The sequence below is a fragment of the Amblyomma maculatum genome, chromosome 3 (assembly GCF_055883805.1).
Source record: "Amblyomma maculatum isolate TAMU_Amacu chromosome 3, ASM5588380v1, whole genome shotgun sequence".
NCBI lineage: Eukaryota > Metazoa > Arthropoda > Arachnida > Ixodida > Ixodidae > Amblyomma > Amblyomma maculatum.
Window position 1 is genome coordinate 158,281,306 of NC_139346.1, and position 15,791 is coordinate 158,297,096.

At 47.6% G+C, this 15,791-nt stretch overlaps 1 protein-coding gene across 1 annotated transcript in view; it reads right to left on the reverse strand.

The window, feature by feature from the left end:
* cpb (F-actin-capping protein subunit beta) overlaps positions 1-15,791 on the reverse strand; it is a 28,089-nt gene that overhangs the window by 8,315 nt on the left and 3,983 nt on the right. Inside the window, exons 4-6 of the mRNA XM_084598385.1 lie at positions 15,227-15,482; positions 14,204-14,320; positions 671-736 (exon numbers count right to left, since the gene is read on the reverse strand). Of these exons, the coding sequence (XP_084454511.1) occupies positions 671-736; positions 14,204-14,320; positions 15,227-15,482 (439 nt within the window). The remainder of the gene's footprint in view (positions 1-670; positions 737-14,203; positions 14,321-15,226; positions 15,483-15,791) is intronic.

The following is a 15,791-nucleotide window of genomic DNA, read 5'->3' on the forward strand; positions in this document are numbered from 1 at the left end:
GTGTGACACAACTAATTTGCAGCAAAACTCCTCATGTCTCCTTTGCGGTCCTTTAGGCCAAGGAAGTTCAAGGTAGTTCTGAGTCAGCCGTGTGACAGAGATATTACACGTGGCCCTATGGGGCCTTTTATAAGGACTAGCCATATCTAGCCGAACAACGAAATTAAGTCGTCAGAACTATTTGCGACATCTAGCTAACACATCTCACAGACAATTCCTGCGAACACATCTCGCAAACACGAGATTTTCACAATAAGCCTAGAAAGGCTTCTAATATTTAGATGTCTACACTGCTGCAGTGCACCCGATGGTGCAAGCAGATCAAACCTTCTGCTCATGGTGCCGTCTGTCAGCATTCCAAACAACATGAAGAGCAGCAATTGGCTCTGCAGGCTCACCAAGCTATGGAACAGCGTGACATTAATGCATTAAGATACACTCCGGCAACACAAAAACACAGCTCCAAATGCCACCAAAAGCAGACTATGACACTTCACATCATCTGCAGCTCTTCAGCGCTGCCACTGCAGTCGGCAAATGTACTTGAGCGCCGCGACGGGCGGTGAGGGTCAACACCCAATCAACATGGACTGTACCAAGAGCTCCCACATGTGAGCACAGTTTCGCAAGAACCTTAATCAAATGATGGATAAGCATGAAGTGAACATACCTCGACCATTTTGCCAATGTTGGCAATATGAGGAACTGCTTCGCTGACAGCACTGTCTTGCTCCATCTATAGAAAACAAAAGACCAAACAGGCACACGTATGTTACTGAACTTCATGTGCAAGATGAACATTTGGTACCTGTTCCTTCACAGAAGTATTTCCAAAAACAAACAATGCCTGCATGAAGCATGGGGCATGCATTCAGAAAGATTTGTTTACAGCTGGCGGGATTTATTTAAGGCCACGTGGCTAGAGCTCATTACCCGCAGTATGTACAGTACAATCCACTGTTAAAGGGAACGTGCGAGCATTTGGCCTAAACACTTTGCAAATCACTACCGCCAACAACTGCCGAGAATGGGCGGCACCATGTGCGTGCTCGCGAAGAGTAGCCTGCCGCGCTTACTATGCGTGCAGCTTATGCAATCATTTTCGTTGCCGGCCCTCTCAGGAGTGTGATGTAAAGCATGGCAGTCACGCAGTCTCACGTTCCCTTTAACAGTGGACCGTACTGTATAGTGTGAGTGGCATCTCGATGTCGACATTGTGCAAGTTGCGTGCCCACACTCGATGCTTGCAATGTGTATCATATGCTCAGTGATCACGCCATCAGTGATATATTGACAGTACTACGTGCTCGTGGGTGTGGTCATAATTCAGATATTCGTATCATATGGAGGATATGGATGACGCAGGATATTGTTTGGAACATCTGATATTCTGCACACTGCTGAGGAATTTTATGAAATCATATCACCCAGAAACTTTTTATCAGCTGCATTCGTACCATCTAGATTTTACTGTGGCAGAGTAGTTTCTTGTCTTCATCTGGTACGCTTACTCTTGGTAACTGCCTTAGAGCTCCAAATAAAAACAAGTTTTATGACACAGCCCTTCTCTTTCAGGTACAATACATAGTATAGTATGCCAACAGCAGTATGTGCACTTCGGTTGAGGTGAGCAAGTTCAGATGAACTGCTTTAGTGAACCCAAATGAACTCGCTGTGAGACGCAGCTAGTTTGCCTCGTAAATATGCATGAGCAACATTGAAGACAAGTACAACTCATTCAAATAACACTAAATTTGCCCATGTAACAAGGATATTCGTGCATTGTAATGTAAAAATAATGAGAGCAAAAGCTGGAACAGACAGTGCATCAGAACAAAGATTTTTTTTTTTTTTTTCCTTCTATCAGACAACTCTTCTGCACCTTGTAACATCACCTAGGTAGGGTACTTTATAGTCAAAGGGCAAGTGAGGGACTATGAGTACCGAGGCCACACTTTTTTACTCATTTATTCACACAACCCGTAGAGGTCCTCACAAGGATGAGAACATGGGAAAGGGGAGCAGCAAATTTGCACTTGATATGGCACTGTGACCTACAGTGAGCATTTGTTGTCACAAAATTCTGACCTTCTGAAAGGTACAGGCGCTCTTCTACAGCTTACACTCTTCTATCTGCATCCATGTTGCAGTGCAGAGCATGGAAGCAGCTCCGCACTGAATCCAGTTCAGTGAAGGCCCAAGCAGGCAGGTTTTCTCAGTGTCATCACCACACAGTACTGTTACGACCAAGCATCCGCATTTGCGCGCTCTATTGTTCGCCTGAGGGCATGGAAAAGTTTTGTGAATATGTGGTGATGGTCCATTGGCTCTAAGTGAGCCTGTTTCCAGGAATCCTGTTTTGTAAGCATGTTTTGCTTTGTGGACAACCTGCAAATGCCAAATTGGCCCTGTCAAGAGAACGTCTGGAAAAACACAAAGAAACGTCCCCCTGCGGGAAATAGCAGGAAGTGCTTTCTTTTGTTCACCCTTCCAGTCGAGAAGTGCTATCCTCCAGTGATGAATGCCTCCTATCCAAAGGAGACGACAGAGTGACATGTCCGCTGACGTGCAGGACAAGAAAGGAGCATGACTCATACGGCCATTAAGTGATTTCCCGGGAATGCAGGAAAGATTTGCAATTGTCGAAAAGGGACCATGTTGGGAGCCCTATGCGGCGCCACGTGCACTCGGGTTTCTGAGAAGTAAAACCCCCAGAACCAGCCTGTGGTTTCTTTGCTGAAGAATAGAAATGTACCTCCTCTCCTCGCCGTTCCCAAGCTTTTCCCGCCAACAAGTGATCACGCCCAACGAATGAATGCCGGACCAGTCAGTGCTTCAGACCATCAGTGCAGTGATGTGTTCGATTGGATGCCGATACCTGAGGGGCGTGCCCTGGATTTGGTTGGTCAGCATCTTCAGAGAGGGGCTGGACATAGGGGGTTTTTAAGGACGCTGCAGAGCACGAAATGTCGCTCTGGGCCCTGGGTAAACGGCTCATCCAGTCGCTTCTCGCTATGAACTCTTAACGCTTGTCATTTTGCTGATGTACCCTTCTTCTTCATGTAAATATTCTTGTAAATACGTTTTCTCAAAGTGCCAGTAAACCTGCTTGTACATATTTTACCAACTTCGAAGATTCAGTCCTTCTTCAACCCGGAGTCTCTGCACGCTACCAAGTGAAGGCCGGGTCGCCATAGCCCCAGCGTCACGACAACTGGTGACCAGCGGTGGGATCTGAATCTACAAGCCACAACATCTGGTGATTGGAGGTGGATCTGAAGCTACAAGCCACAACACCTTGTGATCGGAGGTGGCATCTCAAGCAACAAGCAGGAGCAACAATCGGCCAACAAGAGGGCAGCTCGGAACATCGATCGCATGTGTGGGTGAGTGCTTGGCTTTTCTTCTGATGTGGACCAGGTTCTAGAACAGGGTTAGATTTTAGAACTGGTAAAGAGAGTGTGGAAACGCCTTTAGGTTTGGTAGTTTGCACTGTTGTTTTGGAAGTAGCCGACACTCGGAGCGATCATGGACCTACAAAAGCTGCAGAAACCGGAACTGTTGCAATTGTGTGAGGAATTGGGAATTGATACAAGTGGTTTGGCACGAAAACCTTTGATTATAAAGGCAATCACAGATTTGGGAGCCGATGATGAGGAGCTCAGTGAAGCATGGAACCTCATCGGTCAAAAAAAGGAACAGCTCAGACAGCAGAAGGAGCGGGAAAAAGAGCAGAAAGAGCGGGAAAAAGAGGAAAAGAGGCGTGAGCGTGAACTTGAGAGGGAAAAAGAGGAAAGGGAGCGCGAACGTGAGTGGGAAAAAGAGGAAAAGAAGCGTGAAAGAGAAGCAAAAAAGCTGGACCAAGAAATTGAGCTCCGGAAATTAGAACTAGAGTTGAGCAAGAGGTCGGGCAATTGTCCCCAGCTAGCGGTACCTCTTCTCAACAAGGAGGCAGATTTCAAGATGTCAAAGTACATGCAGCCATATGTGATATCAGGGGATATCGGTCTGTATCTGGCTAACTTTGAGCGAACCTGCGAAAAACTGTCCTTCCAGCGAGACACTTGGTCTCAGAGATTATTGACGGTTCTGCCCTGCGAGGCAGCGGAGGTTGTCGCGCGGCTAAGCAAGGAGGACGCGGACAACTACGAGAAGGTCAAAGCTTGCCTTCTGAGAAAGTATAGGCTTAGCGCCGAGGCGTTCAGACAACGTTTTCGGAAAGCTACTAAGTCCAGGGACGAGAGTTACCCTGAATTCCTGTACAATTTAAGAGTTAATTTGGGCGAGTGGCTAAAGAGCACAGATTCCTACAGTGATAGGGACGCTGTAGTCGAGCAAATTCTTTTGGAGCAGTTTTATAACTGCCTCCCAGAAAAAGAAAGAAATTGGTTACAGGACCGAGGCGAAATTAAGTCGGCAACTGAAGCTGCCGAACTTATTGAGGAGTATGCTTCGCGCCGACAATTCAGCAACCCAGCAGTGGATAGGCCCCGCAATCCCAAGTTCAGTATGAAAAACCGTCAGGAAAGGCACTTTGCTAGAGTTGGAAACGAAGAAATGAAGGTTTCTTCAGGCAAATTCCCTAGAAAGGACGGCAGTGAGAAAAGTGGGGAAGTGACCAACGTGCAGAACACAAAGAATAAGCTTGAGGCTAGGAAGCCGCTCACATGCTTTAGGTGTAATGAGCAGGGTCACATTGCCGTCAACTGCCGGAAAGAAAAGATTGCTTTCTCGTATGTCAGGGACTGCGATGAAAATATGCAGCTTTTAGAACCCTACCTGCATGACCTAGTAGTCAACGGGAAGCCTTGCAAGGTACTGCGCGATTCGGCCGCAACGATGGATGTTGTCCATCCGGCGTATGTATCGCCTTCCGACTATACAGGACAGTGTGCATGGATCCGACAGGTAGTTGAGGAACAGAGTGTGTGCTTGCCGATCGCGAAAGTGGTCATCGAGGGCCCTTTCGGCGAATTAACAACCGAGGCTGCCGTTTCAGGAAAGCTTCCTAAGTGCTATCCGTATTTGTTCTCCAACAAATCGGACATGCTGCTGCGAAAGAGGGGCATCCTTTTCGGAGACAGAGTTGTGCAAGCCTTAACACGTTCAAAGGCGCGAGAACTAGCTACACTGCTCATTCCAGAAAAATCCACAGCGGAGGAAACGGCAGTTAAAACAATGGTAAATGCGGAAGATAGCAGGTCAGAAAACTTTGAGAGCGAGGCATCTCAGATAAGTCAACTTGAAAGTGAGCTTGATGAGACGCGGAATGAGGACGTTCTTGAGAGTAACCTCTTGCCGCCAGTGTCTAGTAATCTCACGAGACTTTTAAGTGGAACCCGAGAGGACTTAGCTATAGAGCAAGCCAATGATCCCAATATACAGGAGATAAGGGAGCGCCACCGCGCCACTAAGACAGCAAACAATATTTCTTTCGAGATGAGAAAGGGAGTGCTGTATCGCTTATTCAAGGATAAGCGCGGAGTAGAGCGGGACCAATTAGTCGTTCCCCAAAAGTACCGCGGAGACTTACTGCGACTTTCCCATGGCAGCTCGTGGTCATGTCACCTTGGAATAAAGAAAACAAAGCAGAGGCTGTTGCAAGAATACTATTGGCCTGGATGTTTTAAGGACACGGAAAATTTTGTACGGTCATGCGACACGTGCCAGGGGGTTGGAAAGGCACAAGATAAGTGGAAAGCTCCGATGGTGTTAGTACCAATCATTACCGAGCCGTTTCACCGGTTAGTAATAGATATAGTTGGGCCACTTCCTGTGACCGAGTCAGGGTACCGTTATATCCTCACTATGTTATGCCCAGCCACAAAGTTTCCAGAGGCTGTTCCGCTGCGCGAGGTGACGTCCGAGAGTGTAGTGGATTCGCTGCTGTCAGTGTTTGCACGAGTTGGATTCCCTTCCGAGGTACAAAGTGATCAGGGTAGCGTTTTCACGAGTGTCCTCACCACCTCATTTCTCGAGCGATGCGGCATTAAGGTAGTGCATAGCTCGATCCATCATCCGCAGAGCAACAGCGTAGAAAGATGGCACTCTGTTCTCAAACGAGTCCTGAGGGGACTGTGCTATGAAAACAAGCGCGAATGGGATACCTGCCTGCCTGCAGCGCTTTTCGCTTTGCGGTCAGTGCCGCACGAATCCACTGGATTTAGCCCAGCCGAGTTGGTGTACGGAAGGTCACTGCGCTCACCTTTGCGAATGGTGCGCGAAGCCTGGGAGGGGCGCGGAGAAGACCCAACAGTAGTAGAATTCATTCTGAACCTCTTGAATCGCTTACATAACACTAAGGAACTCGTTGAGGCCAGCATGAAGTCAGCCCAGGCTCGTTCCAAGGTGTACTATGATAAGTCAGCCCGTCAAAGGACGTTTTGTATCGGGGACCAGGTGATGTTGCTGAGAAGTTCAAGGCAGAATAAGCTCGAAGTACAGTGGGAAGGACCGGCTGAAGTCGTTGCAAAGCTTTCTAACACTAACTACGCAGTGAAAATTCCCGGTAGGCGTAAAGAAGTGCGCATTTATCATTGCAATCTTATGAAGCCTTATGTGCAGAGGGAAGCCGTGGTAAATCTAACGTTAAACCTTCCCGAGGAGATGGGGGACAACTTGATTTGCCTCAGCGGAAAAGGAAGCAACGCTCAGGAGCTTCTCAAAAAGACGGAGCAGAGAGGAGAACTAAAGAAATCCCAGCTGTCCGATCTGGGCGAGATAATAACAGAGTTTGAGGCCTGCTTCGTGGACAGGCCAGGCAGAACTGATTTGACTGAGCACGATATTGAGCTGACTTCAGACGTGCCAGTGCGATCAAGGTGCTACCGATTTTCTCCAAGGCAAAGAGAAATTCTGGATAGGGAAGTAACTCGCATGCTGGAATTGGGAGTAATAAAACCCTCGGAAAGCGATTATGCTTCGCCTATGATCTTAGTAGAAGCTCCAGGTAAAGACCCTAGGCCTGTGGTAGACTACCGAAAGCTAAATTCTCTCACCAGGGATCAAGTGTATCCTATTCCGAATATTGAGGAGAGAGTAGAACAGGTCAGTAGAGCGGCATATGTGACTACGCTGGACCTTACTCGAGGATACTGGCAAGTACCGCTCACTGAACGCGCCAGCAGATACGCGGCTTTCGTCACTCCGACGGGCAGCTACCAGCCAACAATGATGAGTTTCGGGCTCAAAAATGCTCCATTTTGTTTTTCCCGACTCATGGATAGGGTTTTAAAGGGGTGTGAAACATTCGCGGTGCCTTATTTAGACGACATTGCGGTTTTTTCCGACTCATGGGCGGACCATATGGTACATCTAAGAGCTGTACTGAGCCTTTTGCGTCAAGCTGGACTAACCGTAAAGGCCGAGAAATGTTGCCTGGCAAGGGCGACCGTGGACTACTTGGGTCACAATGTAGGTCAAGGTTTCAGGAAACCCAGCGAGATTAAGATTTCTGCGGTAGCAGACTACCCGCGGCCGAGCACGAAGACGGAAATTCGAGCATTCCTGGGTCTGACTGGGTACTACAATCACTACATCCCTAACTATTCAGCTTTGGCTAGCCCTCTGACCGACGCTCTCCGCAAGACAGAACCGACAAATGTAGTCTGGGACGAACAAAAGGAAGCCTCCTTCGTAAACCTGAAGGCTGTGCTGATTAGCCGTCCGGTATTGCGAGCTCCAGACTATGGCCGAGAATTCACGGTCCAGTGTGATGCCAGTGATCGAGGGTTAGGTGCTGTTCTCTGCCAGAGAGATGACGACGGTAATGAGCACCCCGTGCTCTACTTGAGCAGAAAACTGAGTTCTAGAGAGAGGGCTTATTGCGCGTCAGAGAAGGAATGCGCTTGCATTGTATGGGCCATTCAAAAATTGCAGTGCTATCTTGGAGGGGCCAAATTCACCGTAGAGACGGACCATTGTCCCCTGGCTTGGCTGCAAACTGCGACATCGAAGAACAGTCGCCTTCTTAGGTGGAGCTTGATTTTACAGCAGTACAATTTTGAAATAAGATACAAAAAGGGGAAGTTAAATGGGAATGCGGACGCGCTTAGCCGCTCTTTCTAAGCGGTCCGAGATGTTCCTCACCATGTATCCAAATTGATAATCAGGTTTTTTTTTTTTTCGTGCGCTTGAATATAGATGACTATGTAAAGCAGCACGTTTGGTTTTCGAGGCATACGTGGGTCCTGAACGTCTTGAGAGTGGGCTTTTCTCGAACAACAATGGCAGTTTTCTTTTGACCTGGTCTCTTCAGACGGGAGCCGAGTGCTTGCTTCGACATGTGGTTGAGTTTCAGATAGCTCAAGCAATTTGGCCTACAACAATCAAGACAACGCGACAAGCAACAGCGAGCTTCAAGCGTTCACGTGCAGGCCATTAAGTCGTCTCTTCATGCAGCAGCTGCGGCTGCTGCCCTCCGAGTCTCTTCTGGCGGGGGAGGAGGCTGTTACGACCAAGCATCCGCATTTGCGCGCTCTATTGTTCGCCTGAGGGCATGGAAAAGTTTTGTGAATATGTGGTGATGGTCCATTGGCTCTAAGTGAGCCTGTTTCCAGGAATCCTGTTTTGTAAGCATGTTTTGCTTTGTGGACAACCTGCAAATGCCAAATTGGCCCTGTCAAGAGAACGTCTGGAAAAACACAAAGAAACGTCCCCCTGCGGGAAATAGCAGGAAGTGCTTTCTTTTGTTCACCCTTCCAGTCGAGAAGTGCTATCCTCCAGTGATGAATGCCTCCTATCCAAAGGAGACGACAGAGTGACATGTCCGCTGACGTGCAGGACAAGAAAGGAGCATGACTCATACGGCCATTAAGTGATTTCCCGGGAATGCAGGAAAGATTTGCAATTGTCGAAAAGGGACCATGTTGGGAGCCCTATGCGGCGCCACGTGCACTCGGGTTTCTGAGAAGTAAAACCCCCAGAACCAGCCTGTGGTTTCTTTGCTGAAGAATAGAAATGTACCTCCTCTCCTCGCCGTTCCCAAGCTTTTCCCGCCAACAAGTGATCACGCCCAACGAATGAATGCCGGACCAGTCAGTGCTTCAGACCATCAGTGCAGTGATGTGTTCGATTGGATGCCGATACCTGAGGGGCGTGCCCTGGATTTGGTTGGTCAGCATCTTCAGAGAGGGGCTGGACATAGGGGGTTTTTAAGGACGCTGCAGAGCACGAAATGTCGCTCTGGGCCCTGGGTAAACGGCTCATCCAGTCGCTTCTCGCTATGAACTCTTAACGCTTGTCATTTTGCTGATGTACCCTTCTTCTTCATGTAAATATTCTTGTAAATACGTTTTCTCAAAGTGCCAGTAAACCTGCTTGTACATATTTTACCAACTTCGAAGATTCAGTCCTTCTTCAACCCGGAGTCTCTGCACGCTACCAAGTGAAGGCCGGGTCGCCATAGCCCCAGCGTCACGACAGTACTCAGTTGCCTTGCACTTTGGAAGAGATTTCTACCAAACTTTGAGAGCTCACATCTGCACATTGCCAACTCCAGTAATGAACTTGGCAAATGAGTTACGGTACTAGTGATCCAGAACTCTGAGTCTATAGCATCACCATCACCACCAAAAATGCAGTTTGACTCATCCTGGGTTGGGAAACCTCATTTCCTCGCACATACCAAAAAATCACGGTTCTTGAAGCAGTTGAACACTGTTCCACAGGTCACACTCTTCCCGGAGCCATTTGGGTAGTTAGTGAATAGCATTCAGCAATGCACTTGCGAGATGACAGTGAGAAAGTACCCTATTATGCACTTTCCGTGCAAGTGCTTCACGGTCTTAATGCCAGTGTCTAGAGTCGTCAAATGGCGAGCCCTGTTTGCTGAAAGAAAAACTGAAAATATTGGATGTCCTTCAGGTGAAATGCACAATCTTTAGGCCTGCCTAGCCTGTGGACTCGAGCTGAAGGGCTGACATAATGAAGGAACGCCTCAGATAGACTGCACGTCATGCTGATTGCCCTTGGCTTCGTTGTGCTGCTCCCGACTTGATCGTCATACAGCAGCGCATTATGGGGTCCTCACTGGTACTGCTCCCATAGTCTCCACTTAGATTTTGCCAATCTAAGATTTTGCCAAGATTTTGCCAAGATTTTGCCACTGGCAAACCAAGTTTGCTAATGTTGTAAACATTATGTGGGCAGTAGGCGCCGACAATGCCACGGGCAATAGAACCCACTTCTCAACATCATGAAAAATGATACTCGCTGCTTGGCTCTTTATTTGCTGATAGGTGATGCAATGCCTTGCCCAAAAGTGGCCAATACATTGCTCAAGGCAGTGAAGTCATCGACACTCGGGATGCCTATGGTTCCCACTGCTTTCTCTCCAAGAAATTCCTGCCATTACGGTTCACTCCAGATGCTCTCATCTGCTTGAACCACTTCAAAAAAAAAACTTCGAGTTTCGCTTGCCTGGCTCCATGAGCTTGCTTTCTCCCTTGCAACCGATAACACTGGGTAGGCTTTGATTTCGTCTGCCTTAGTCACGTCAGTGTCAATGCCGGCAATCTCAGCTCACTGCCAGTGCTTATTAGTTTCTTCTTTTAGTTACGATCGGTAACTGATAAAGTACTCATTCTTCCCGTAAGGACAATGACTTCCACTGCCTGCCATGGCTGATGGTCGTCACACGAAGAGAAGTCAGGAAAGACCATGGGAGCCACCAGCACATACATGGCAGTGACGAAATTTATCCTGCGAGATCAGTCAAACCTTTACTACATAGCGCCTCAGGCCACTCGAAAGTTGTAAAAAATGGAATTATTCTTTCCTGTCTGCGTTCAGTCCTGGTAATTTCACAACATGGCCAAGAGCTTTCATGAACAAATAGAATAAAGATTATCTGGACAGTGCAATCAGGTTTGCATGTGGTAAAATTATCCGCTGGTTAAAAGGTAACGCACCAAAGAAGGCACCTTGTGATAAGGCAAAAAGGAAAAAGGTGGTGATGCCATACAAGCACAGACTTTCACACAATCTCGGCAACGTGGCCAAGAGCTGTGGTGTACAGGTAATCTTTTCGGTGCCAAAACTCAAGAAAGTGTGCGGCTTAGTAAGCAGAATAGCAGAGAATCGGAAGGGACAAAATAAAAATAAGAAAAGATCTAAGGCATGCCATAGTTCAGGGCTCATCCCTTGCAAAACGGGGGTGGTATACGAGCTGCCAGTTTCCTGCGAAAACATCTACATAGGTCAAACGAGACACTGTGTAAATGTACGGCTAAAGGAACATGAAAAATCTCTATCAGGGTCCAAGTCCTCACATTTGGTTGACCATTGCCAGGGATGTCAAGACTGTAAGCCAGTGTGCAAGAAAAATGTAAGCCCCTTTGTGAGGAAGCAGAAATATTGTCAACGCATAAGGAACGACTTCAGCGCGAAATCACGGAGGCTTTTTACATTTCAACACAAGGGAGTACATGCATAAGCGCACAGTCGATTTCTCTAACACAAAAAGAACTGGCATATCTAGACCACATATGGAACTAATCTCTCCTGTCGCTTCCTTCCCTTTTTTGATAACTGTTGTTTGCTTCTGTGCCTATGAGGTTCCTTGCTTTTGCACCTTATCTTAGTTAATAAGCACCAGCTGTATCATGCCCTACATGATGCTACAGTAAAAGCTCGTTAATTCAAATTCCACGGGGCCGCCAGGCCAGTTCGAATTAACCAAAATTCGAACTAATGAAAGTGAGCAAAAATGAAGGCGTTTGATGCCCGGAGGGCACGAAAAACATTTATTTAGCAAAAAGGTCTGTTATCATCTTCTGCTTCTTCTCTCTGAGGGCTACCGTACTCACTCGGTCTTCTAGCATGCGAATGCGACGCAGGGAGTCTTCTTCCCCCTCTTCAAAGCTGAAGAAAAGGCGCACGACATTCAGCGCTCCCATAACTTCTGCCGCGGATGGACGCACGGGCTCTTGCTCCTCATCGTCGTCCTCGTCTTCTGCCTCTTCTGGGACAGACTGCTCCCCAACAATTTCAGCGACAATGTCCTCATCACTTAGGGCACCACACACTGCTGCATCGATGTCTACTCCAACGTAATTATCAAAACTGACGTCCTGCAGCACAGCACGCACAGCCGCAGGCAGAGGCTCCGGACTCCCATCGTCGCCACTTTCTTTCATACTTCCGGCAGCAAAGCCACAGTGGTGGAAGCAGTTTGCAATTGTGGACGGCGTGACCTGCTCCCAGCACGCACCAACATGTGCATTGCTGTGAGCAATGTGATGGTGCTGGTCTTCTGGTTTCCAGTGCACAAAGTCATGCGCTCGATCATGTGGCGCCTATAGAAACATTTGATGTTTCTGATCACCCCCTGATCCATCGGCTGCAAGGCCGCAGTCGTGTTGGCGGGCAAAAAGACGAGCCTTGTGGCTTTCAGCTCGGCGTCGACTTTGTGTGCCGAGCAGTTATCCACAATGAGGAGAACTTGACGCTTCCCTAGCTCCATCCTCCGATCGAATTTCAAGAGCCATTTTTTAAACAATTCGCCCATCATCCACGCCTTGCTGTTGGGGGAGTATTCAGTCGGCAGCGTCCTAATGTTCTTGAAACATCTAGGCTTATGTGCCTTGCCGACAACAAAAAGAGGGACCTTCTCCGTCCCGGTCATATTAGCGGCGACCAGAACAGTAATCCGCTCTTTGCTTCGCTTGCCGCCAGCGCAGCTGTCCCCTTTAAATGTTACTGTTCTGTCGGGCTGGAGCTTATAAAACAAAGCCGTCTCATCAGCATTCAATATATCATGTGCCGAGTAGCTTTCTAAGTACTGCTGCAGAGCACCGCTTCGCCACGTGGCACAAGTTTCTGCATCCACTTCTTTGGCTTCTCCAGACAACACCCGGAAGACAAGATTATGTCTGTCTCTAAAGCGGTGAAACCATCCTTCGGAGGCGACAAAATCTTCCACATTCAAGCGCAGGGCGAAATCGGCCGCCTTCGCCATGATAATTGGGCCGCTCAGTGGAATGTCAGCGCTTCTCATTTCTTTCACCCACGTGATCACAGCGGTCTCAATTTCCGGATACTTGGCTAACCGAAGCCTTTTTCTGTTGCTGGCGAAATCTTCGGCTTCATAGGCATCCTCGATGGCCTTCCTATTTCGGACGTACGTCGACAACGTGCTTGGTGGAATCCCGTGCTTTTTCGCGATTTCCACTTTGCTGGCCTTCCGTTCATCCACCTCGCGTAAAATAGCCACTTTCTCCTTCACCGTCATGGCACAGTATTTCCCACGCGAACACATCTCGCAGACACAAGCTCACAACAAGCGGCGTGCAAAACGAGGGCTCACGAAATGCAACACGAAACCGTGGTCGATAACACTAAAACGTCGTTCCTCGAAGGAGTCGCGGCAGGAAAGACTGTTTAGTACTTGTTCCAGCACCCTAGCGGCGCCCCGATGGTTGTGCCATCTATCGTTCTGCCGTGAAAGCTTCCAACGATGGTTTTTAACAGCGCCGCTTCGCGGCGCGCAGTTCGAATTATGGGTGGCGGCGCCAATTTTTGAGTGAATTAACGAGCTGTTACGCGCATAGACTTCTATGCACTGCGGACCGGACCACGATGACTATTTCGAATTATCCAAAATTTCGAATTAACGAGTTGTGAATTAACGAGCTTTCACTGTATCACATTTTTTTCTTCTGTTTTAGTTTTGTGAGGTGGGTATTCATTCCAAGTTTTTCAGTAAAAGGTTTAAATGCGAAAAAGTGCTCGTGTTGTGTCGTACTCCTTGGTCCTCGTTTTTTGCGCTACCTTCAATATGAACAAGATTCAACTTGCCCAACTTTTTAACCTTACTACAAGCTGACTGCTGCAGCACTCCTGTTGCATGCGCCCATGCCTGGTCTGTTCAGGCCTCTAGGCATCACTCACTATGTTTGCAAATTTACCATGTGCTGGGAGTTTGACAAAGTAATAAACTTTCTTACTGGAAAACCATGCCACCCATGAAAGTATGAAACGAAAACACATTTTTATTGCTCACAATCCTGGGCATATAAACAGAGAACATATCAGCAGGGCTCAAAACCGCAGAGACCAAGAATAAACAAATAAATTAAGCTGGCTTGATTTTTAAAACTTTTTGAAATTACCACTTTTTAACTGAAAGTGGTTGGCAGCTGGCTAAGAGCCACAGCACAAAGAGGGGCCAACCAACAAACCTCAACAGCTCTCAGAATCTCACCTGTCTCGTGAGGCTTCCCCCAAGGTTCATCGTTCCCGAACCGGGCTTTTTTGTCTGCAGCCACAGCATGGCAGTAGAGGTCAGCTTGTAGTGTGCATTCCGGCCACTCGACTTTTCCTGAAAGGAATGGCACTGTAAGCGCACACACTTACGCCAACAACGCAAAGAACGGCCCAGCACTCACTCGTGATGGAAAACCCCTTAGAGACAGCGACGATCACTCCATTTTTTTGTTGGTGACAACCAACTTTATAGTTTCCCTTGCTTAGTTGATGTTTGAAAGGAAAATACTCATTTATTGCTGATGAGAAAATTGAATATCCTTTTTTTTTCTCTGTGACCGACAGAACAAAAACACTGGCAATCCTTGCTAGAGAAATGAGAAGACCTTTACCCAAGTTTTAGAGACATTTTACAAAGACTCTCACACCGATTCCAGAGACCGCAAGAAACCAAGCCCCAAATAATTTGGCTTCCGCACAGACCACTGCTGGCCCACAATGACGTCCTTAAATGGCAGGCCAAGAACTAGATAGGGTAGATTTTCTACATTGCAGCCAAGTGGTGTGGAAAACAGTATTTCAGAGTGAAAGCTATCACAGTTTTCACTACCTCCATGACAGCTGACACCAACTCTTGATGGCTCCAAGGCTTCAAATGGATGCTGACCACTAGACTGACAACCATCCATGCTGCTTTACCTACCGCTGCGTTGTTGGCGAATGCAAGATATGAACACTATATAAAGCACAAATGCTCCTTGTGTACTGCGGCAAAGCCTACCACCTGCAATCCGAGCAAACACCGTTTGGAACTGGGAGCTCAATATGTCCGTTTAGTGGCCAACCGCATTCGATACATAACATAGAAATGACGCATTTGTTTAAAATATTTACAAAGAGTTCGACATAGCCAATAATTAATAATATCCATTTTTGCTACATCGTGGTTTGATACACATAGATTCAGGTGATGTACAAGTATCCAATTAAGCTGCAGGAAGGGAATGGTTCATGGGCTAACCTGCACTTCGACAACGTGGATGGAGTCCCAACTGCCCATGATCTTTTTGGAGCCGTCACCACCCTTCTTGATGAGCACCACACCAGCAAAGCCATGGTCCAGGTCCCAAAGGTAGACGGAGGAGACCCCGCCCTCAAAGTACATCTCCCGGTACTGGTCAAACGCCTGGTTGGCATCCACTTCCAGCTTGCGCAGCCGCTCAGAGGGAAGGGCACCGTCCTCCAGCGGGGGTTCATAATTGTTACTCCAAGGGGACCTAAAATCCAAATAGTAAACATTTACTAACGGGGAGCCATCCGATAAAATAAAAAAATTCAGACAGCATTTCAGCTGAGCCTGTTCAGTTGAATCTGGATGTGGAATGATAAAGACACAGCATGCTACTTTTCTGCGTTATCTGCAATCTCATTATCACAGCCACTTTGCAGTACCTTCAAGCAACAAAATAAAACAGGCCATATTACTGGGATCAAACTGCACCAAAAAAATCCCCTCCATAAACACCCAGAGTTTCCTGAAGAAAGAGGCCGCCACGACAAATGCTGACAGTCACAGTTAACAAACA